This window comes from Microcaecilia unicolor, chromosome 4 (assembly GCF_901765095.1).
Source record: "Microcaecilia unicolor chromosome 4, aMicUni1.1, whole genome shotgun sequence".
NCBI classification, from domain to species: Eukaryota; Metazoa; Chordata; class Amphibia; order Gymnophiona; family Siphonopidae; genus Microcaecilia; species Microcaecilia unicolor.
In genome coordinates this window covers 24,040,697-24,065,666 of record NC_044034.1, presented here as the reverse complement: position 1 = coordinate 24,065,666, position 24,970 = coordinate 24,040,697, and the positions used below count along the sequence as shown (strand labels likewise).

The 24,970-nt window shown below is 46.8% G+C and overlaps 1 protein-coding gene across 5 annotated transcripts in view; it reads right to left on the bottom strand.

The window, feature by feature from the left end:
* Window positions 1-24,970, bottom strand: part of GDPD5 (glycerophosphodiester phosphodiesterase domain containing 5) — a 441,045-nt gene that overhangs the window by 40,823 nt on the left and 375,252 nt on the right. For all 5 annotated transcript variants that reach the window (XM_030200038.1, XM_030200040.1, XM_030200039.1 and 2 more), the window contains 4 exons: window positions 20,486-20,568; window positions 15,456-15,606; window positions 6,182-6,403; window positions 4,560-4,717 (listed from right to left, as the gene is read on the bottom strand). In XM_030200038.1, coding sequence (XP_030055898.1) covers window positions 4,560-4,717; window positions 6,182-6,403; window positions 15,456-15,606; window positions 20,486-20,568 — 614 coding nt within the window. The remainder of the gene's footprint in view (window positions 1-4,559; window positions 4,718-6,181; window positions 6,404-15,455; window positions 15,607-20,485; window positions 20,569-24,970) is intronic.

Here is a 24,970-nt window from a genome sequence, read left to right as displayed (position 1 = left end):
GAACCCCAAAGAATAGCAAAATTCTGGAATCGTAAAGAGTGACAAGATTCCATGCAAGATTCGTAACCACTCGCCTCCACCTACCCTCCTCTCCTCCTTCCTGTACACATTAATTGATTTGATTACTTTATTTTTTGTCTATTAGATTGTAAGCTCTTTGAGCAGGGACTGTCTTTCTTCTATGTTTGTGCAGCGCTGCGTACGCCTTGTAGCGCTATAAAAATGCTAAATAGTAGCAGTAGTAGTAGTACAATAAGACTTTGGCTAAATGGGATCATATTTGGGAACAGGTTGTTCTGTAGTTTTGGTTTATATCCTTTGCTACTTGGTCTAGTGGACTGGGATGGGTGGGAGGAGAGTTCATTTTACTACTTTATATTTCCCCTTCCTGTTTCTGATTTTTGCATCTGAGAAGCAGATTGTTTAGTATTCTGTATGTATTGTTTTTGTGTCTGTAGTTTCTTATCTTTACCTGTGTTGTTGGTTTAATTTCCAATAAAAAAACCTCTAAAAATTAAAAAAAAATAAATTACTACTCAGAGATGGAGCATGTATTGTATTCACTGGGGAAAGTACAGTATGCAGAATTTTATAATGTCATGCACAGAATTCTTCATTTTTTGGTGCAAATTTCCAGCAGGAGTAGAGGACTTATAGCAGAATGAAACCACTAGGGGTAATCGTGTGATCTATGTGTCTACGTTTACCCGCCCCTTGCACGTGTGAATGTGCAGAATGCTCGCTCTTATGGGTACCAGTGTTCACTTACCTGTGAAAGTGCCAGCAAGGTACCGACGTGCTCCACTGTAATGGCATGGCTAACTTACATAGTGGGTCAATGCAAGGTGTACAAGGGGCAATGATTGGGTGGGGCTCCCAGTTACACAGGTACCTTATAGAATACTGCATTAGGCACAACCGGTTATGCCAGCTCTACGATTGGTGCAACTGCGGGGGAGTAAATGTTAGATGTTACGCTGGGTTACACTAGTATTCTTTAAAAGCACCTAGGCATCCTAGTGAGCATCCTTGGGAGGCCCTCCCCAGTCCCCCAAATTCTATAAACTTGTGCACGCAATTTGGTGCTTACTGCGCAAAGTTGCACGTGCAAGTTATAGAATATTTATTTATTATTTAATACATTTATAACCCACCTATCCAAACATCTTGTCCGAGGACAACAGAACACTCATAAAATACAGCATAAAACATGCAACGCCCCAAAAAGTCCTGAAAACCTTCCCATCAGGCAAACGCTTAACAAAACAACCGGGTTTTCAACTACTTTTTAAACTGGGACACAGAAGAAAGCTGATGCGTGGCCCGAGGAAGAGAATTCCACAAATAGGGACCAGAAACAACAAAAAACTCGTTTTCAATTGTCCATCAAATGCAACTGATGAAACGAAGGAACATCAACAAACTCAAATCTTGAGACCGCCAAGTCCTCGTAGGACAATATGTCTGCAAGTTGTGTCCCAAAGCACCCTGACGTGCCTGGAATAGCAACAGCAGGAGCTTAAACTCAATACGCTGCACTACGGGTAACCAATGCAACATCTTTAACTCAGGCGTAATATGCACCTCTCGACTCGAACCCAAAAGAAGATGTGCTGCAGAGTTCTGTACTATCTGCAAAGCTCGTAACGTTGAACGGGGAATGATGTAGCACATAACTCTGCAGCACAGAACGGAAATTCTCCAATGAGAAAATATTCTGAAGCTGAGATACCAATCGCAATTTGAAAAAAAAAACAAATAGTCTTAACCATCAAAGTCACCTGTTGTTTAAAAGACAACCTTGTATCCAAAAGTACTCCCAGGCCACGAAGCGAAGTAACCACTGGAACAAAAAACAGAATCCAAAGTAAACTCAACAACTGGACACGGCTCACTAAGTCGGGAGAGCCATAAAATTAGCGTCTTTGCCCACATTTAAAGATATCCCGTTCTCGCACATCCACGATTGCACTATCAGGAAATAATTCCTCACCAATCCGACAGTATCCTCCACTGAAAGAGGAACAGCAAAATAAAATTGCAAATCATCTGCGTAAAGACGATAGCTGAGTCCTAGATCAGCTAACACCTGACCCACAGGAAGCATAAATAGATTAAACAGCAACGATGACAAGCAAGAACCCTGCGGCACACCAGACGCCAAGGGCGCCCACTGGGAAACCAATATACATTGTACCATTTGACAAGAACAATCTGCCAGAAGAGACAAAAACCAGGCTAGGAATAGGGTCAGTTAAGCAAGCAACTTTAATTTAATAATTGGCTAATTGTTATTAACCTGTTAATTGTCACTAATTAGCAGTTACGTGTGTAATTGCTCTTAGTTGTATTCTACAAATTGCGTGCACAAAGGAGGTGTTTCTAAATATGCCATCTAAAAAATCAATGCGGAAAACGTTTTTGGCTAAGCGTATTCTGTAAGTGGCACCTAGATTTAGGCTCGCGATATAGAATACGCTTAGTTGATATCCCAGCGCCTAAAACTACGCCTGTCCATTTACACCAATTAAAATATGGCATAAATCCCAGTGCGTACATTTAGGGGCAGAGAGCCATATTCTATAACTATGTGTGAAAATTTCAGAACGCCCACGAAACGCCCATTTTCCTGCCTATAACCACGCCCCTTTTTGTGTGTGCACATTAGAAGTTAGGCGCTTAGCGAGTTGTTCGCGTAAATTCTAATTATTGCCAATTAGTGCTCATTATTGCTTATCAACGCTAATCAGCTTGTTAAGCTAATTGTTACGTATACTGTCATAGAATCCGCCTGGATTTTGGTGCGGATCTCTAGGCGCGCTATATAGAATCTGGAGGAAAATCCATAGCACGCAACTGTGGGGGGGGGGGGGGCAGGGAGGTTGTGGACCTGGGAGAGGCATGACTAGCACTTACACGCATGGGGTCTACAACATTTGCAGTTCGACGCAAGCCATTGAGCTGGAGTTAAGTGCTCACATGCATAGCCACTGAGGGGGTGGGGGGGGGGGGGAAATTCCCCAGGCCTCCAGAGGGGGTCCCAGTGCAGGGGTCTCTCTCTCTCTCAACGGGACCTGGGTGCAGGGCAGCGGAGGGGGGGGCAGGGGGGGACAAAATTCCCCGGGCCTCCAAGGGGGCCTGGCGCCGCGGTCAGGCCGCCAGCGCTGCAGTTACCGGTCTCACCTGCCTGCCTCTTTGGCTCCGGGCCCCCTGCATTCAAGGCAGCAGTCGCAGATCGCCTCCCTTCGGGCCTTCCCTCCCTGTGTCCCGCCCTCGCGGAAACCGGAAGTTACATCAGACGAGGGCGGGACACAGGGAGGGAAGGCCAGAAGAGAGGCGATCTGCGACTGCCGCCTTGAATGTAGGGGGCCCGGAGCCATGGAGGCGGGCAGGTGAGACCACGGACTGCAGCAGCGGGGGGCGGCAGCGGCGGGGGGGGCGGAGGCGGCCTTGCCCCAGGCCCGGTCTAGTCTCTGAGCGGCCCTGCCTGGGTGATTGCGTCCCGACAGGAGCAGGAGAGACAAAACTATGGCTCCGGGCCACCCCATGCATTGCCTGCCTAGCAGCTGCTGGGCTCTCAGGCCACGCATGCTTAGTTGTGATTGTGCGACCTGAGGAAAGCAGCAGCAGGGGCAGGCAATGCCGGGCAGAGGAAGGAGCCTCGCTTCCTGCAGCTGGCTGGGCCAGCCAAGGTACTTCAGGCGGGAGGGAGGGGGCAGCGGTTGCGATGACAATTTTGGGAGGGGGGGTGGCGGCGATGACTATTCTGCCCCAGGCCCGGCTCAGTCTCTCGGCAGCCCTGCTCACACCTACAGTTAAGTGTGTAACTGCAGACTTATACTCTCAGTGGCGTTCCTAGGTCGGCTGCTACCCGGGTGCAGCGGCGTCCATCCCCCCCAGGGTGCAGCACGACACCCCCCCCTGGCGCAATGACACCCCCTCCCTGGTGCATCAAGCCCCCCCCCCCCCCCCAGGTGCATTCTTGGCTGCGGGAGGGTGCAGAGAGCAGCCACGTGCCTGTCGGCTCCACTGGCTCCCTACTCCCTCTGCCCCGGAACAGGAAGTAACCTGTTCCGGGGCAGAGGGAGCAGAGAACCAGCGGAGCCGACAGGCGCACACAGCTGCTCTCTGCACCCTCCAGCAGCGTGCACCCAGGGGGGAGTGCCCTCACCGCCCCGCCCTTGCTACGCCATATACAATTGACAGCGATTAATTGTCAATCTAGAATTTAAACACAGCGTAGATCATCCCTGGACCCTTAAAGACGACCTTTTGTAGTGTGTGCGGACACTTGCTGAACTAGAACCTCCTTTTAAGATGATTAGAAATGGCCCCGTTATAAAAAGGAAAGGAATCAAAGCAGATGTTTTAATTGTAAAGAAATAATGAACTTCTTCTTGCTTTCTTCCTGCAGAAGCCCAAATTAGGCAGAGCTCAGGACGAGACAAGGGTGGCCCCCAGTCTACTGAGCTAGACTGAGGTGACCTGTGGTCATCAGAGGACATGCCACAAACATAAGCGGAGGAAGAGAAAGAGAAAGCAAGAATCTGTGCCCTCACCTGATGTCCTCACTGGTGACCTTAGTGTATCTCAGGTTTAACCCTCTGATGTCCCTGTCTCTCAGCAGTCTTGCGTTGGTCTTGTCTCCTGAAGTCTGCTGGAAGCCTGGTGCCACCTGCCTCACCAGCTGTCTCTCAGAGTCAGGGAGCCACATTACCTGCAGCAAAAACCAGGATGGAGCTTCACTTTCAAATGATCTTTTCCAAGACCGTAACTTTTACCCCTGGTGCTACGCTATTTTAAGGTTTTGGCTGGTTAGCAAAGCTGCATTGGGATTTACAATCAGATTCTCATTTTCAAACTTCTCAGGGCAAATGTGATTTTGCAGCGGCTGATGAAGACTCTGTGAAAGCAGGCCGTGCCGGGGAGGACATCGGTGCTGGACAAGGACACTCTCCATGCACGCCAGAGTTTCATTCAGGGCAAGATATAACTTAGTCTAAATTGTGCATCTCAAACGGTGGCAGCTGCACTTCTTGATCGCATACATCGATCTTCGCAGTCGGAGTGGCAACCGTAAATGCTGCTCGATGTTGCCAGTTGAATCAGACAGATGATCGATCCACTGCAAAGCCGGCACAGCAGATTCCTTCTAGCTAGCCGCACAAGCTCAGTTGTAACACCCAGGCAAGTCTGCTTCCGGTATGCTCAGAAATTAACTACGCACTCTACGCACATTAAGGCCAGATTCGGGAAATGGCGCTGTAAAGTAGGCACTGGGAAAAATTTGCACTCAGCATTATTCTATAAGGCATATGCAGTGGTACCTAGATAACTATCTGGTTAACTTACAACAGCAAAAAGACTCAAGTTAATTGAGAAGCTATCCAGGTATTGCTTCTGGATCCTGGCAAGCCACAAATTACCCAGATATTTCATTCCAAATAGTACACCATCGCCCAAGCCTGAAGAACTGCCCTAGCACCATTCCCAGGTCTGAAGGAATGATCCAGCACTGTTCCCCAAGCCTGAAGGAGGGACTTCAGAACCATTCCTCAACCCTATAGGACTGAACCTAGTACAATCAGACAAGCTTTAAGCAGTGGCGTAGCCAAGGGTGGGCCTGGATGGTCCCAGGCCCACCCACTTTGGGCTCAGGCCCACCCAGTAACAGCATACCTATGATGTGGCTGGCAGGGATCCCTAAGCCTCACCAGCCAAAAACTGCCAACAACTGTCCCTCCTGCATACCTTGTAAATAGCAGATCTTCGCCTGCAGCGACTGGTACATACTATTCGCACCAGCCCCACAGCTTTCCCTCTGATGCATTCCCACCTATACAGAAACAGGAAGTTGCATCAGAGGGAAGGCTGTGGGGCCAACATGAGAATGTGTATTAGTTGCTGCAGGCGAGGGAGGGAGGATGTTTGAGAGACAAAATGGCATGCAGGCGAGAGAGGGAGAGACCAAATCACTTGTGGGACAGGGCAAAGTTATTCTGCTCACACATCCTGGGCCCAGGCCCACCCAAAATTGGGTGTCTGGCTACACCCCTGGCTTTATGGTTTAACACTAGCACTGCCCCCAAGTCTAAACAACTACCCCAGCACTGTGCCTCCAAGCCTAAAGGAATAACCCCTAGAAAATGGCATGAAGTCCTTCCCTCAGTGGCACACTCACCAGCTGCTGTGGAATTCCTGATGCCAGGATGGTTTGCAATGTGATATTCATGTAAGTGCTGCGGTGTGGATGATCTTTTGGCAATGCCTGGAAGTTCAAGAGCACCACTGTATTGTTCTCCTTTGCCAGCTGCAGCATGTCCGCCAGTTTACAGATGGACTGGTTTCCAGCTTCAAAATAGTCTGAGGGGGATAGCGAGCTGACAGTCCAGAATGGATCAGTCTGGAAGAGATGGCACTAAGATTACTGTTGGATAATTTGAGGAGTAATCGCCTAACTGATTTTTTACCTCTCTTTACTGGGACACTGATGAATACAGTCATGCCAGCAGAGGCCAAAAGGAAACATTAGGTCTTACCTGAAAATGTCCTTTCCATTAGTCCTTCCCACTATTCCAGAAACTGTGGGATAGTTGTGTCCATCAACCAGCAGGTGGAGACAGAGAACTGAAAACTGAGCTGAGACACATCTCTCTTGGCATCCAGACTAGCTCCTCAGTATTTACATAGACAAGCAGTAAGAAGAAAGAATAGACACAGCAACCTTAAAACAAACTTGCTAACCTAACAACTAACCAGATGAGCAAGCATGTGTGGACCACTCTTATCTCTGGACAACCTGTAGAGAACAAGAGATATGCAGGAAGCTCCATGCAAGGTGACAGTTGTTATTTGACCCATTGCTTCGCACTGACTAAACATCTCAGAAACCTTGGGTGAGTCTCTGGAATAGTGGGAAGGACTAATGGAAAGAAAATGATCAGGTAAGACCTAATTTTTCCTTCCATTACATAGCTTCTCACTATTCCAGAATCCGTGGGATGTTCATAAACAATCCCTAGAGTGGGTGGAATACTTTTGCTTCAGTCCTGAGGACCGAAGCCCTGAAACTGGCTTCTGAGCAAGCCGCAATGTCCAGCCTGTAGTGTTTGGCAAAGGTATGCAGCGTTAAGCACGTCTTCGCCTTGCAAATATCCTCTGGAGTCAGTAAAGTAAGTTTCTGCTCAGGATGTCACTGTACGCCTTGTAGAATGAGCCTGCTTCCCCATAAGCAAATAAGCTGATTAATCATCTCCTTCTGATCATCTCCTTCAGCCATCTAGCAATTGTGGGGGCTTGGAAGCTATAAGACCAAGCCTCTGCTTACCATAAAAGCACAATCTGTCCAATTTCCGAAACTCATTTGTGACTTTCAAATATCTAGTGAGGACTCTACATATATCAAGAAGCTTCAAGGAAGAATACTAGCCTCTTCATCCTCTCTACAAAAGGACAAAAGCTCCACAGATTGGTTGAGATGAAATGCTGATACTACTTTCGGAAGAAAGGAAGGAACCATGCACAGGGAGACTCCCACCTCTGAAAAGCGAAGAAAAGGATCCCAACAAGAGAGCATCAAGTTCTGAAACCCTTTGCGTCGATGCGAAAGCCACCAACTGTGCATCGACACATGTTTATACCATAAGATCTTTCAAGGAGGCCTTCCAGAGTGGTTCAAAAGGAGGCTTCTGAAGAGCCTGAATGACTGCATTAAGGTGCCACTCTGGACGCGGCTTATGAAAGGGAGGCCTGGCCTGTTCCCCGCAAGAATTGAATGATATCTGGGTGAGCCACAAGAGATGTCTTCTGTAGTCAGCCCCTGAAAACAGGCAAAAATCACAACCTGAACTTTATAAAGAATCCAACACCATTCCTTTCTGAAGTCCTTACTGGAGAAGCGCTAGGATTTGTGTGATCTGAGTAGGGAAGGGAGAAAATCAATGCTCAGAACCCCAACCCTCAAAAGAACTCCACACCCTTGAATACGCCATGGATGAATAGCATTTCTGAGCCTGAAGCAAGGTATCAATGACCGAATTAGAATAACCTTTTCATCTCAACCAAGCCCTTTCAGTGGCCAAATCATAAGGCCAAAGGGGCATGGCTCCTCCATGAGCACCGAACCTTGCTTCAATAGGCCGTGTACCTGTGGAAGACTGAGAGGACCTCATTCCAGCAGTCGAATCAGGTCTGCGTTACCATGGCTTCCACGGTCAATCCTGGGCTATGGGAGTTATTCAGCCCTGATGCAATGCGATCCTTTCAACATGCGGCCTACCATGGGCCAAAGAGGGAAGACATATAGTAGATGTGTCCCCAGCCAAGGCTGCAGTAGGGAATCAATCCCCATTGAGCCCAGTTCTTTCCAACGGCGTAAGAACTTGGTCACTTTGGCATTTCTTTTCATCGCCATCAGGTCTAGAAGCAGATAACCTCATTGGCCCACTATCAGCTGAAACCCCTGACAGTTCCCATTTCCCTGGGTCCAAGGAGTGCCTGCTGAGAAAAATCACCTCCACATTCAAGGACACCACAGAGAAGATTTTCTCCACCCAAGTCACAAGGGAGGCCGCCTCCACCGCCATTAGATGACTGTTGATCCCACCATGCTTGTTGATATAAAAGCCACATCTGTTCCATTGTCGGAGAAAACAGAATGGGGCCCCCGCCAAAAACGGAGTGAAGTTGCATAAGGCATTCCACACTGCCTGAGCTCCAAGCGATGGATTGACCATTGTGACTCCTGCTCTGTACAGGGCTCTGTGCCAGATGAAATTTGTAATGAGCTCCCCAATCTAAATTGCAGCATCCATTCTCACCACCTCCCATTGTGTTATCGGACAGGGAGCTCTATCAGTCAAATTCCTGGGCAACAACCACCATTACATACTCCATCTGCCAGCAAACATTGAAGGAAGATGAAGATCGTGCTTCTGTGATACTGGAGACCAGTGGCTGAGAAGAGATTCCTGTAATGGCCACATATGAGCCCTTGCCCATAGCACTACTTCCATTACCGCCATCATTGACCCCAGAACCTGGACATAGTCACAGACACTGGGCTTGTCTTGATGGAGGAGAACACTAATATTCTGAACCAGCTTCGACTTCTTTCACTCTTCAAGGAAGATCCTCTCTGTGCTGTGTTGAATATAAAAGCACAGCTACTCCAGCATCTGAGATGGAGTTAGTCTGCTCTTCTCAAAATTGATCAACCAACTTTCTGACTGCAGAAGATGGTTGACTTTGTCCGTCGCCACCATGCTAGCTAACAGAATGACACATGAATGAGCCAGTCGTAGAGATACAGGTGAACTCTGATTTCCTTGGCTCCAAAGGAAGGCCACCACCACCACCAAACCTTGGTAAACGTTCTTGGAGCCATAGCAAGAATGAAGAGAAAAGCCCTGAACCAGAAGTAATGGTCCTGCACTGCAAAACGTAGAAACCTCTGATGCGGCATCCATATGGGTATATGCAAGTATGCCTCCTTGAGGTCAAGACTGGTGAGAAATTCTCCCACTTGAACAGAGGTTATCACTACTCTTAGTGACTCCATGTGAAAGCGGGACACTCAGAGGCAGCGGAGTTTAGACCTTTGAGATCTGAGACCAGATGAAAGGTGCCTTCCTTTTTTAGGACAATGAAGTAGATGGCACCCATCTTGTGCTGTCGACTGCTGATGCCACTTCAGGCATGCTCTTGCCATGAATGAGCTGCACACTGTTGTCTGAAGGCCCATAGAGGCCACTTAAAAGGCTTGTTTCAGCAAGTCTAAAATAACCTGTAGGTTATTTAGTGCAATGCCCACTTCCACCGGCAAGGTGGTCTTCTTAGTCGTAGCTGTAACCGGTTTGATGTTACTACTGTACAATGGCCTTGGGTGAATCTCTTCATAAAGGCAGTTAATAAATCCCAACAAATAAATAAAAATAAACCAGGAAGTGTACACTGAAAGCGGCAATTCCTCTTTGTCCTCTGGACCTAACAGGTTATCACGTATGTGAATGTTTCCTTGTCTGTGCTCACCTCGCCCTCTGGTGGCCAGAACTGGTGGCTGCTATGAACTGTCACACGTTCCAGACTTCAGCCTAGTCCGGTCCGGATCTTCCGGGTTGCCAGACTTGCTTCTCTTGTTTGTGCCTGAACAGCACCCGTAGCTGCCTTGTGATTCCTGCAGCTGAATGAACTTCAGCAGCTGATGGGCTTTATTAATCACCTGGAAACTTCTGTGTTTACCTTTGCATCATCTAAGGTCCCTGGTTTGTTGGTGCTTTGTTGCACTTCTGCCTAGTCTGGTTTCTTGTTTGACTTTTTTGTCTGGTTCTAGTTAGTCTGTTTGTAGGTTAGCTTAGGTTTATTGCTTATTTCTTAGCCTTGTTTCTGGTTTGTATTCTTGGTCTAGTTTCTGTTTGTCTGTGTCTCTTGCTTAGTGGCTGCTCTGCAGCTTTCAGTCCTGTCTCTTTTTTGTCAGTGTTTGTACCCTGTTTCAGTGGCTGCTTGTCAGCTTTCAGTTCCTGTCCTTTAGCTTGTCCCTTTCCTGCTTTGTGTAGTTTTGTCTGTCTGTGACTCCTAGCCCAGTTTCCTGCCTTGCTGCCCATGTATATTCCTTTCCCCTCTGATCCTCAGTCTCTGTTCAGCCTATTTGGTATTCAGTTCCTGCCCTGTCTGGTAAGTCCTGCCGGCCGCCTGCACCGAGGGGCTCAACTGTTTCTGTCAGAGTTCTGCCTTGTCCCTGGTGTGGGGTGGGTTTGCCTGCCGCTCCTCGGCAGTGGTCCAAGGGCTCACGAACCTAGTTTCTGCCTTGAAAACCTGACACAGGTAGAGGCAAGCCATGGCTCTTCCCCACTCTCAGCCCTGTTTCTGATAATACTTGTTTTGCTATAATCAGATTCTGAATGTATGGATGCATCAGTAAGGCCTTAGAAGGAACTCTAAACCCCCTCATGATTGACGAAGATGGAACTCCTGACGCCAAAGTAGAAGGCTCCTCAATGGAAAGCACTGCCAGTGCCTCAGAAATAGGAGTACTGAGCTCCTCTTTATGAAAGAACCTCAATACTTTCAGATCATCCCCCTCCTCAGGTGGGAGCTCTCCCTCCTCTAATGGCTCCTTCAACAATAGACAAAGGTCACATCAGATAAGGAGGCAGAAGCAGAGAGAGACCTCCAGGAGTGACTTATGAGGCTAAATGAGATCTCTTAGGAACTGGATTGGCAGCAGGGTGAGAAACTAAAGCACCTTGCAGCAACTCGGACTATTTCTGCTTCAGTAAATAGGCCTGGTGTAAGCGAAATATAAACTCTAGAGAAAGCAAATATCCTGATGCAGCTAATCAAGAAATGTATTAAGTTATGTCCAATAAAAAAGGTATCATCTTATTTTCTTTTCCATGCTTGATTTCTATAGATTCTACATGGAATGTTGCTATTCCACTAGCAACATTCCATGTAGAAGTCAGCCCTTGTAGATCACCAATGTGGCCGCGCAGGCTTCTGCTTCTGTGAGTCTGACGTCCTGCACGTATGTGCAGGACGTCAGACTCACAGAAACAGAAGCCTGCGCAGCCTTCTACATGGAATGTTGCTAGTGGAATAGCAACATTCCGTGTAGAATCTCCAATAGTAGCAACATTCTATGTAGAATCTCCAATAGTAGCAACATTCCATGTAGAATCTCCAATGGTATCTATTTTACTGTCATAGTAATGCTTGAATGTTTTCACTTATATACACTGTCAGCTAGCACATTTGCTTATTTCCGATCTGAGGAAGAAGGGCAACCTTCGAAAGCTAATCAAGAAATGTATTAAGTTATGTCCAATAAAAAAGGTATCATCTTATTTTCATTCCCATGTTTTATTTTCTTTTATTTCTATTGATTACCTTTAAAAGTGGACTAACACGGCTACCACACCTCTCTACTCTGATGCACCTGAATGCTCTGTTGGGCCCTGAGGCTGTAAAACAGTGGCGTAGCTACGTGGGGCCACGGGGGCCTGGGCCCGCGTAGATCTGGCCCTGAACCCCCCCCTGCTGCCGACCCTCTCAAACCCCCGCCATCGCTGTGGGCTACCTTTGCTGGCGGGGGACCCCAATTCCCGCCAGCCAAGGTCTTCTTCTTCCCGCAAGGCTTTGTTCTGTTTCTGTGAGTCTGAGGACGTCAGAAACACAACGAAGCCTTCGTGGGAAGAAGAGGACCTCCTCGGCTGGGGGGGATTGGGGTCCCCTGCCAGCAAAGGTAGGCCATTGCGATGAAGGCGGCGGGGGGGGGGGGGGGTCGAGAGGGTCGTCGGTACGGGTCGTCAAAGTTGGTGGTGGCGGCGGGGGGGGGGGGGGGGGGGCTAAAATGTGTGCCCTCACCTCGGGCTCTGGACCCCCCTCCCGCCAAAGTCTGGCTACGCCCCTGCTGTAAAATGGCTGCTGTGCTCTGCACATGATCAGACAGCCTGCTCCTCACTGCCAGTTGGCCCCAACAAAATAGTATCCATTCCCACACTCTCCTGCATCAAATAGCACACCGGCCCTGCTGGAGAGCCTGAAGACCCCGGCATATCCGGATGATGCGCTGGAATCTGAAGTTGTGCTGCCACCGACCATTTCCTCTATGACCTGCAGGATTCCCAGCTTGCACACACTGCAACGCCCTGACGCCAGCTGGCGGGTCCCACAGCAGGAACACCGCTTAACTGCCTCCGCAGGAGTCACCATTCACCGCGACTGTCCCAAGCGCAGCACAATGTGGCCCAACTTGTGAGTCAGGATCCCTCCCATGCGCCAAGGAGAACTTGCAGCCCTCCAAGTGCTTCTGAGTCAAACGTTAGTTGGACTGACCACTACTGGCTGCTCTCCCTCAGGCTCTTAGTCTCTACAAGTCTTACCACACATGAGAAAGGCTCAGGACTGATACTCTGTCCTACGCTCTACAGTAAACCTCTATTTTTCTCCTTTCTTTTTTTTTTTTTTTAAGGTTGTTGTGCTGGAAAAGGAAAGCTCCAGAGGAAACAGGGGAGAGGTTAAGGAAGGGAACAGGTAAATTCGCGGGGCATCAGAGACAGAGATCTGAAGACCTCTAGATATGACTCAAGCCATCCACAAAGCTCAACTGGGACCAGCTGACCAACTGGACCAGGAGCAGAACCAGAGGCAGAAAAGAGTGTCCCATCCACCTGCTGGAGACAGAAATACTGAGGAGCTGGATTGGATGCCAAAAGAGAGATATCTCAGCTCAGTTTTCAGTTCTCTATTTCCACCTGCTGGTTAAAGGACACAACTATCCCACAGGTTCTGGAATAGTGGGAAGCTACGTAATGAAAGGATAAATCACTCAGTGTCACTGTGTTCCTATCCATCACAATCTATTGTCACATTACTGCCTTATTCCCAATGCATTTATGGTCTATGGTGCTACTGACTACATAGCTTATTACCTTTAGATTGTAAGCTCTCTTGAGCAGGGACTGTCCTTCCCCTTGTCTAAACTTGTACAGCGCTGCGAAACCCTGGCAGCGCTATAGAAATGCTAAGTAGTAGTAGTAGTAGTACTGAAGTTTCCAAGGTAAGTCTTGTGGCTATAGAAGGCCTTCCATCAAATGACAGATGCAACCAATCCTGGTATGGTTATACCAGTGCAAGACTACGGCAGGCAGGCCTTCCTCCTCACTATACAGCTGTGACCAGGCCCAGTTTATAGGAGCAAGTATTTACAAGGAAACTCTACCCATTCTTGCCCCTAATTTACTTTTGTGGGGCCTCATGTGGCAAGTTGTACTACTATTTCTATAGCAACCATTTTACTTTAAGTCTTTTTTTTAATTACCTGACAGTTCTCTCTTGGTCCTTTGGGCTTCCAGCTTACTCAGAACCATGAATTTTATTCACAACTAGTAAAAAAGGCCCGTTTCTGGAACGAATGAAACGGGCGCTAGCAAGGTTTTCCTGGGAGTGTGTATGTTTGAGAGAGAGAGCCAGAGTGAATGTGCGGGTGTGTGACAGAGTGAGACTGTCTGTGTGACAGTGTGTGTGTGAGAATGAGTGTGTGTGACAGGGCCCCCTCCCCTGTTCCTAATGCCCCTCACCACGTTCCCTCCTCCTTCCCACACTTTGGGTTCCTTAAGGCTTTCAAAAGTCTATGTACCCCCGTGGCCCTAACGCCCAGTATCCGGATACCCCACCGCTTTCCTCCTCACCCCTCCCCCAAGATGTAATACTTTCACGTCCTTCATTTTTTTTTAAAGTGTCCTATTTACCCTGTGTAGAAATGCCCGGAATTCAGATTGTATTCCTCTCGTAAATTTTCATTTCTTTCATTCATTCAGAACTTGCCCCCCCCCCCCCCCCCCGAACACTTTTGGTTCCTTCAGTCTTTTAAAACTGTCCTATGTACCCTGTGTGCTAATGGCCAGCATTGAGATTGTTTTCCTGTCCCAAATTTACAAGTCTTTCAGTCATTCACAACTCCCCCCCTTCTCCAGTTTAACACTTTTGTTTCCTTCAGTCTTTTAAAACTCTCCTATCTACCCTGTGTCCTAATGGCCAGCATTCAGATTGTTTTCCTTTCCCAAATGTTCATGTCTTTCAGTCGTTCAGAACTCCCCCCTCCCCCCATTTAACACTTTTGGTTCCTTCAGTCTTTTAAAACTCTCCTATCAACCCTGTGTCCTAATGGCCAGCACTCAGATTGTTTTGCTTTGCCAAATTGCCTGTCACTGAGGTCACTGAGGTCAGTGTGCCTGCCTAGCAGACCACTTCCGGCAGGCACGGTCTCAAGCACATCCTGTTGGGAGGTGAGAATTATTATATAGGATTACTCAAGAACTTTTCCCTCCTATTTTAATCCTGCTATCTGGGATCTTAAATCTGACCACTAGGTGACACTATTGCACAATAACTATGACCCTCTGACCCCCCCCCCGCCCCCCCCCCAGCTCCTCCACTACCCCCTCTTGAGACAGTGAATACTATTTCTGCAGTCTCTCCAGCATGCAGATTTAACTACAGAACTGAACCACTGGGTCAACAATTAAAAGTTGTTTTAAATTCTTTAAGCAGCTTTGCTAAAATCATTAGAGTAGCAATGGTCTGATCCATGCTGAAAATTACATCACAAAGAATGGGAACAGACAGAGTCAGAAAGAGCCCACCATGACCTCCTACTGCGGAGCTCTAGATAGCCATTTTAGCCCTGGAGAAGAATGTGGCGCCATTTGTTGGACCACCATAAGAAGTATCCATAGTTGTCTGGCATGAAACTTCCAAGACCTCACAGACCCCCTTTCAAGGCATCTGAAATTACTTGCAACCAGCAAACCTCTCTTAGCATGAAGGACCCTTGAAGAGTCTACACTGGGATCCTGGAGAGCTCCAGAGGAAATTAAAGTCTTGGGAAATTTGCTCTTGAATAAGAAACTCAAGATCACAAGTGAATCCATTGAGACAAACCATAGAAAGCTTACGTTCAGGAACCACTGTCCAGTATTAAGCCTCTCCAGATCTGTCCAGTTGATCATAGAAGAATGTTCAAAGGCCAGCTCTGGAAACATATCTTCAATGTTGGTTGTTCGCTGAAGCGTGCTGTCGTGCATTAAAAATGGTACACCATCGTAACTGCAAAAGGATGCAAGAAGTTCACTAAAATTCAAGGTTACTAATTTAAGCTACAACATCACAAGCCAGCCTGTAAACGTGACTGCTCATACACTGACATGGAGACCTGGAAACCTCTAACACTATATTCCACGGAAGAAACAAAAATGCCAATAAACCAGTCATTCTTTCACAATATGGGCAAAGCACATACCCTTCTGCTATTATTATCAACCCAGTACTTAATTTTCTCAGAAGAAGACTACATCTTTTCTATACGAGACGTATTCTATGGTTAGATAAAATGATAATACACACTAAAATTGGATAATCAAGATGGCGTCAGCCCAAGGCGGGGTTGCAATTTGGTGTTTGTGCTGTTCTGCTTATTTCCTCAAAATTGTTTTACCATGTTGATTAATATGGTCCCAAAATACAAGGGGAAGCTAAGAAGCACCCCCCACCCAAGCCTCTGCAGGTTTCCCTGGGGAATTAGCCATTGATCACCATCTTTGCCACCTCCTCAGCAGTAGCTTCTACAGTTCCATCAGGACTGCATTAAGGGGGAGTTGGCAACGTAACTGTTAGGTCTCAGGGACTCCGGATGCAAAGAGCCAGTAGCGGCTCTATCATTAGGCCACCTGAGATGACGGCCTCAGGCAGCACTCTTCTGATGCGTCATCTCCCTCCTTCCATTCCTTCCCCAACCCCCTTTCTCGAACTTACCTTTCTTTCTTTTTTGTTTGTTTTTTTAAAAGGCGGCAGCAGCGATTCCCATAGGCTGCCCTGCCGCCGGTCCCGGCCCCTTCTATCTACTACGGCCCGCCTCTGAGGAAACCGGAAGTCACTTCAGAGAGGCGGGCCACAGTAGAGAGAAGGGGCCATGACCAGCGGCAGGGCAGCCTATGGGAATCGCTGTTGCTGCCATCGCCTCCGCCTTTTTAAAAAAAAACAAACTAAAAGGTTAAGTTTGAGGAAGAGGGGTTGGGGAAGGAACGGAAGAGGGGAGATATCAGATCGTGGGGGGGGGGGGGGGGGGTGGCAGAGGAGGAGCTGGGGCGGCAGCTCATTCTTCACCTCAGGCGGCATATTGTCTTGGGTAACCCTGCAAAGAGAACTCCCTACGCCCATTCCCCCCCCCCCCCCCCCCCCGCTCGAGAATAGTGGAAATGCTGGACATAGTGAGGAATGCCAATGTGCAGAATTCCCTTACTTTGCCAGGACAATTTATTTATTTGTTGCATTTGTATCCCACAATTTCCCACCTATTTGCAGGCTCAATGTGGCTTACAAAGTACCATAAAGGCGATCGCCAATTCCGGTATGAACAATTAGAAAGTGATGTAGTGGTAGAATAAGGTTCATGTGTAAAAGACACAATAGGGAATCGTAGAGAGGAGGAGTTGTGTCATGTCCATTATGCTCTTTGGTTTCGCTTGTGTTGCAGGGTTCGGGCATTTAGGTTGGGTCGGTAGGGTATGCCTTTTTGAACAGGTTAGTTTTTAGTGATTTCCGGAAGTTTAGGTGGTCATACGTTGTTTTCACGGCTTTTGGTAATGCGTTCCATAGTTGTGTACTTATGTAGGAAAAGCAGGATGCATAAGTTGATTTTTATTTGAGTCCTTAGCAGTTTGGGTAGTGGAAATTTAGGTATGTTCATGCTGATTTTGTTGTGTTTCTGGTTGGTAGGTCTAATAGGTCTATCATGTATCCCGGGGCTTCGCCGTAGATAATTTTATGAACCAGGATGCAGATTTTGAAAGCAATACGTTCTTTGATTGGGAGCCAGTGCAGTTTTTCTCGGAGGGGTTCCTACATGCAGCCCCATGCAGAACGTAAGGCGTCAGAAACGATGATCCCACAAGGAAGGCGCTGGAGTCGACCGGCACTGAAGAAGACTCTTCGGCTGGCGGGGATTGGGGACCCCCGCCAGCAAACAAGGTACCTGATGCGGTGGCGGGGCAGGGGTGTTTGCGGTTGTGGTCCAAAGTGGCAGGGAGGCGGCGGCGAGGGGGAGGTGGCTAAACAGTGCCCCCACCTCGGGCTCTGCTTCCCCCTGCCGAGGTCTGGCTACGCCCCTGGCCTGAGGTATGTGTCAGGAGGGCACCCAGGGCTGGAGGGAACTATAAAAAAAAAGCAAGGTTTCCCCTTCCTCACGCAGCTGTCATCCCTGTGCACTCAAAACAAAGCAAGCAAACCTATGAGCTGCTACATCCACGTTGTCGTTCTTTATTGTTAGTGGAGTTTTTATTTAATCTCACTTATATTTTCAAATATGCCAGCATGTGCATATGGATGTACACAGAGGAAGTATAATAACGGAATAACATTTCATAGGTAGAGTAGTAATTTGTTAATCGTAATCACTGTCATTTGGAGGGGCTGGTTAAAGGGACACCCTAGCATGTATTATATTCGTGCAGAGATTTTTTTCTCCTGATAAAGGGCCACTAAAAGAGACATCATGTTATGAGAATCAGGTGCTCAACATTCAGAGTTTCTATCTATCTATTTATTTACTTATTTATGGCATTTATATCACACATTAAACATGAATTAGGTTGAAACCTGGGAGCATTTAAAATTATTTTTTTTTCCAGTGCCTAAATCAAAAGAAAAAGATGACATGTGGAAACTTGCTCCTTTTGTTTTGTGGATTGCAGTGGTATATTAAAAAAAATGCAAAACGTTTTTTAGAAATAGAGAGAAAACTTTCTTGGGCTTCAATGTCCGTATATTTCCTGATGTGTCTAGAGACACTCAAAAAAAACGAAGACAATTTCTTTTGTTAAAGCCAGGTGTTCTCCAGTTAGGAGCTACATTTCTTTTACGTTATCCTTGCAAGTGTATCATTTGTTATCAGTCGGTTAAGTATGTTTTTTTTGAATCTATACAACTTTCTGAATTTATTTCAGCTAGAAGGTCTTAGAGGTTAAGCATTGAATTTGTAAATGGATACCAAAGCGACCTGTCTTAATTTCTTATTGTAAAATTTGGTAAAATCTCCGCATTGTTAATCTTGGATCTATATGGTGGACTAGAGTGTACTTTGTTAAATATTTAGCTTTTTCTTTATTTAAAGATGTCTTATTTCAGACAAATGTACCTTTACTGTTTCAAGTGTAATACTTGTTTAAAAGTTGAAACTAATAAATATAAAATTAAAATAAAATAAAATAAAATAAAATAAAAAAATGCACTGGTCTTTTTTTTTTTTAAATGCCCAGTTAGGTATAAATGCTAATCTCAACTTTGTTAAATGTTTCAGACATATTCACCTACTTATTCCCATGATATAACTGAATTCTATTATTCTGTCTCACTGTATTTTCAAAAGCAAGCTACATTGAATCCGACTTTGCTTGGGATAATATGTGATATAAATGTGAAAAATAAAAGTCCCTTATTTCTAATAATCTTTTTGCTATTATTTTCAATAGCGTTTGCTTTTGTTTTGGGTGAACCAGTGTGGCGGCAAGCTCCGCCTACTGGCTTCAGCGAATATAACGGGCTAGAAAGGCTCACCCTGTCTCCAGTTTTATCTAACCTCCTTGGTGAAAAGGGTGGAGGGAGTGTGGGTGGGTTCAGGGAAGAGGGAAAAAAAGATTGGGAAGGGGGACATACATGGAGGAGTGGGGAAGGGAAAAGGGGAAATAGAGCACATGGGATAGAAGGGGATGGAGAGCAGAGGGGGACATGCTGCTCATGGATATGTGTATCTTACTTAATTTTGTATTTAGCAGAGTATGGAAGAAAATTATTTATGTTACTTTTACTAGTATGTTTACTGTTTATAGAATCTAGCTTTCTTGGGAGGGGGTCTAGGTGACTGCGGCATGGCAAAGGCAGGGTGAGTCGGGGCGCTGGGATGGAGGAGATTACTTGAGGCGGGTACAGGTTAGCTTCCCCACAGGGACGGGCGGGTACAGGTTAGCTTCCTGGCAGGATGGGTTAGCTTCCCCACGGGGACAGGCGGGAACGGGTTAACTTCCCCATGGGGATGGGCGGGGATGGGTTAGATTTCTGTCCCCATGCAACTCTCTAGATCACTGCACTAACCTCTAGGCTGCTCCTCTGCTCTGCAGGGACATGTGTGAGACCATTTTTGGACAAAAGCTGCCAGACAGACGGCCTTGTCCCTGCTTTTTTGGCATTGATAATCTGGACGTTTCAGTTTGTAAAATGTCTGTTCGTTTTGGACATTCTCACATATTTTCAAACAGCAGCACAAAAGGAATCTGCCCCTCACTATCTTTCCACCCTCATCTCCCCTTACGTTCCCGCCCGTAACCTCCGTTCACAGGATAAATCCCTCCTCTCAGTATCCTTCTCCACCACCGCCAAACTCCAGGCTCCGCTCATTCTGCCTCACCTCACCCTATGCTTGGAACAACCTTCCTGAGCCCTTTCGCCAAGCCCCCTCCCTGCCAGTCTTTAAGTCTTTGCTTAAAGCCCACCTCTTCAATGCTGCGTTCGGCACCTAACCCTTACCGTTCAGTGAATCCAGACTGCCCCAATTTGACTGCCCCTATCGGACCGACCGTTCACTTGTCTATTAGATTGTAAGCTCTTTGAGCGGGGACTGTCTCTCTTTGTTAAATTGTACAGCGCTGCGTAACCCTAGTAGCGCTCTAGAAATGTTAAGTAGTAGTAGTAGTATTACATATAGCAGTGATTTAACCAGAGCTGAGATTGTGATGTCATAATGCCTCATTCCACCAATGCCTAAGAGCCAACCTCATCAGTGATGTCACAATGGCTTGATTGTCCTATATTTGTCTCACTCTTATCTATTAGATTGTAAGCTCTTTGAGCAGGGACTGTCTCTCTTTGTTAAATTGTACAGCGCTGCGTAACCCTAGTAGCGCTCTAGAAATGTTAAGTAGTAGTAGAATCTCACCTTATCACTACGTCAGCCTGAAGTCCATAGGCTTTTTGTTCTATCAGCTTCTGGAATGACATCAATGTGTTTTCTGGAGCAAGCTGAGAAAGATAAAAATTCAAGACAAATCAAATATTATACTGAATGGGTTTGAATGGTTCACAACTCCAGTCCTCGAGGACCACCAGACATAGTTTTTTAGGATTATCAAAATGCATGACTATTAGATCTGTTTGCATATATCTGGTTTGAGGACTGGGTTAATTTGCATAGCTTGGTTACACTGAACAATGAAACAGACGTATTTACAGCCATCAGGAATGGATCTGGACATGCCCCAGATTACAATACAAATTTCAGTTTTCTGATGCACAGTGGTGGTCTATATAAATTTAAGCTGGCATGAAATTACCATCAGAAATGTGGTAATTTCATGCCAGGTGGTGCTGATCCTCATGTGAGAATACATTTGTATTTAATCTTGGGATCTCATGAAGGCTTTTGCACCAGGACTTAACTCTGCATACGTGTGATACAGCTCATCACCTGAGATTTAAATGGGGCTTATTTTTGCTTCTTCGGTCTAAACCAGGAGTGGATAACCTTGGTCTTCAAGGGCCACAATCCAGTCGGGTTTTCAAGATTTCCACAATGAATATGCATGAGATCTATTTGCATATAATGGAAGCAGTACATGCAAATGTATCTCATGCATATTCATTGTGGAAATACTGAAAACCTGACCATGGTTTCCTACCCCTGGTTTAAACAGCTCTGTGGGAACTGGCCCATGCTTTACTTGCATTGTAATGCATTCAATATCCAAAAAAATAGCGATCATTTGTAATCAACTCTGTTAGGAATCATTATTTCGTGTATATATATATATATATATATATATATACAACTGCTTTAATGAAACAGCCTCAGTCAGTGCTGGGCACTATATTTTGTATTCAAGAGCTTCATATCATAATGCTCTGCATCCAGCTTCACTCAATCATTGGCTCTAAAAAAAACCTCCATATTAATATATATTTTATACTTTATCTTTCAATCTTGACAATTTCCTAAACAGGCTCAACTTGCACACCTGTGTGTGTGGGAAGAGGGGTACTTATCTTGCAACAGGACAATCCCAATGGGAATCTGTTTCACCACCACTTCTTCAGGGGAAGTATTCTTCTGTCCAGTGGCGCAGCTACACGGGGCCTGGGCCTCCTCCAAATTTCCTCTGAGCCCCTGGTTTTGCTGGCGGGAGTTGAAGCCTTGTCCAGCGCCACCATGTTACCTGCCCTGCTCTTTCTTCCCCCTCACATCCTGTACGCTTCTTTTAGTGAAATTGAGTCTTTCACTAAAAGAAGCATGCAAGACGTGAGGGGGAAGAGAGAGCATGGCAGGCAACGAGGCGGTGCTGGAGACCGGCGTTTAAAGGCTTCAGCTGGCGGGGGCTTGGGGATCCCTGCCAGCCAAGATATTTGCTGCAGCAGTGGGTGGGGAGCAACAAGGCGGCAGACCAAAATGTGTCCCCCCCAGGTCGGGCTCTGGCTCCCACCGCGAGGTCTGGCTACACCCCTGCTTCTGTTCCACTCTCAGTACACTAATCGCTCAGTCCTCCCGCTCTACTTGATTTCAAAAATGGTTCCGCACTTTATCTGACCGCAAACTTCATATTGGTGATCTTATTCTCCATCAATAACATGACACTGTTATGCACTGCCATATGGCGGGCTGGGTTCCACTCCTGGCTGAAGTCTTCAGCTCCCTGGACCCTGGAGAGGATGAGCTCCAGTCATCACACACAGCCAACACCTAGCTAATGGACTTAGGGCCTCTGACTGTGCAGTTCCAGGGGGAGTCCTGGGGCATGAAAGAACCTGGCCAAGGACCTGCTGCTGGGATGCCTTAGCTTAAACTGAGTTGCAAAGGGTTACAAATTAGGACAAAGAAAAAGGAAATTTCATCATGCCAGATTCTAGTTTCAATTCTGACTAAGCTGAAGTCCAAATTAATAGTGGGAAAATGGCAGGTCCCCCTCCCCAAAAATCAGCTGCGTGGACATACTGGTAACGTGTGCTACAGCGCATAGGTCACAGCGTTCAAGAATTCAGAAAATGTAATTCCCTGATATTAAGCAGCTCAACATATTGGATTACATCAGCCCTCTAGATTGTCTTCAAGAGACGAACACATGATTCAAAGAATAGTAACTAGAGGCTGGTCTGAAATGGTTCCAGTGAGCTGTATAATATACCATACAGTAATTATATTACTTTTAGATTTTTACCATCAATAGTTGTCCATTTAACAGCACCAAAATCTCAAATCCTGTATATATCAATAGTTGAGCTATAACCATTTCACCCTAGGTCTGCCCAGGGGAGGAGTTAAACTTGATGGGACCCAGGGCAGAAAAGGAAGAGGGGGCCGCAAAGTTGCCTGAAGACTGCGCCTCCTTGAGTTTCAGGCATGCTTGGGGCCACCTGTGACATGGGGGTCCAGGCCCTGGCTGCTCACCCTAATGCCGGCCCGGGACTGCCAGTGTACCCTGGATCTCTTTGTGTAAAGAGACTGGTGAACTCAGTTTTCACAATTGTGTTGTACAATTAGAGCATTCTCTCTTCTCTTAAGAGTCCCTCATCCCCAATTTCTCTCCCTCTCTACCACCACAACTTTGCCTTCAGGAGGGTAACTCAGTTTAAGCAGTAAGGTACACACCCATGGGGTATGTTAGTCATTTAGTGATCACGTAAGTGTGTAAATAAGGACTAGTGGAAAAGTACAAATTATAGTGCACACTTTACCAGTGAGTGTGAACAGGGGTGGAATTTGGTTGGGAGTGGGTAGAACTCACAAGTATACATATAGATTACAAAATACTGCAATTTAAATTGACAAACATTCATGAACATCGCAAGCCATGAATGAAACCTGTGTGGCACACCACCAAACGCTTCTGGCCTTATCTACTAGTGACACACTGGCAAGGAAAGCCAATGGATGGGCTGCAAGTTTAGCACCCCAGCTTCCCTTACATCCTGTGTGGATGCAGAGGCCGTACACAATTACCTACGATCCTGCAAACATTTGCACCAGCGCTAGGGCTGGGATAAATGTCTGTTCCTATCACTTAAGACTAGTATTTTGTGAAGACATCGACAAAATGGTTCATGAAGCATCAAAGATTCCCAGCAGTGGGGAAGAAGCAGCTGTGCTGAAAGAGGACAACTGGACTCAGATCACGAGACCCTGCAGGATTAATACCATAACTCCACCTGCCCTCGAAGTGAAGAACTGATATGCAGCCTTGGAAGTGGAGGAGGTGAGAGCATCCCAGAGAGGAAAGGAATCAGAGCTCGAAATCCCCAAGTTGCTGTATCAGTGACCACTAAGAGGCAAAAGGTAGTGGTGATTGGCGATTCTCTTTTGAGGGGTACAGAGGCATCCATCTGCAGACCAGACAGGATGTCCTGGGAGGTGTGCTGTCTTCCAGCTGCCAAAATTCAAGATGTTACAGAGAGCTTGCCGAGACTCATCAAGCCTAATGACTATTATCCAATGCTGCTCATCCATGCTGGCACAAATGATACTGCTAGGTATCCTATGAATGTATCAGAAGTGACTTCATGGTTCTGGGAGAGAAGGTGAAGCAGACAGGTACACAGCTGGTGTGCTCGTCGATCCTCCCTGTTGAGGGTAAAGGTCAAAGCAGAGAAGCTCCTGGAGATGAATATGTGGCTGCACAGATGGTGTCGTCAGGAGCATTTTGGCTTCCTGGACCATGGGATGCTTTTCCAAGGACTGCTGAGCAGAGATGGTGTCATCTATCAAAGAAGGGAAGAAGTGTCTTCAGCAGCAGACCGAAGCTCCTGGAGATGACTATGTGGCTGCACAGATGGTGTCGTCAGGAGCATTTTGGCTTCCTGGACCATGGGATGCTTTTCCAAGGGCTGCTGAGCAGAGATGGTGTCATCTATCAAAGAAGGGAAGAAGTGTCTTCAGCAGCAGACCGAAGCTCCTGGAGATGACTATGTGGCTGCACAGATGGTGTAGTCAGGAGCATTTTGGCTTCCTGTACCATGGGATGCTTTTCCAAGGGCTGCTGAGCAGAGATGGTGTCATCTATCAAAGAAGGGAAGAAGTGTCTTCAGCAGCAGACCAAAGCTCCTGGAGATGACTATGTGGCTGCACAGATGGTGTCGTCAGGAGCATTTTGGCTTCCTGGACCATGGGATGCTTTTCCAAGGGCTGCTGAGCAGAGATGGTGTCATCTATCAAAGAAGGGAAGAAGTGTCTTCAGCAGCAGACCGAAGCTCCTGGAGATGACTATGTGGCTGCACAGATGGTGTCGTCAGGAGCATTTTGGCTTCCTGGACCATGGGATGCTTTTCCAGGGGCTGCTGAGCAGAGATGGTGTCATCTATCAAAGAAGGGAAGAAGTGTCTTCAGCAGCAGACCGAAGCTCCTGGAGATGACTATGTGGCTGCACAGATGGTGTAGTCA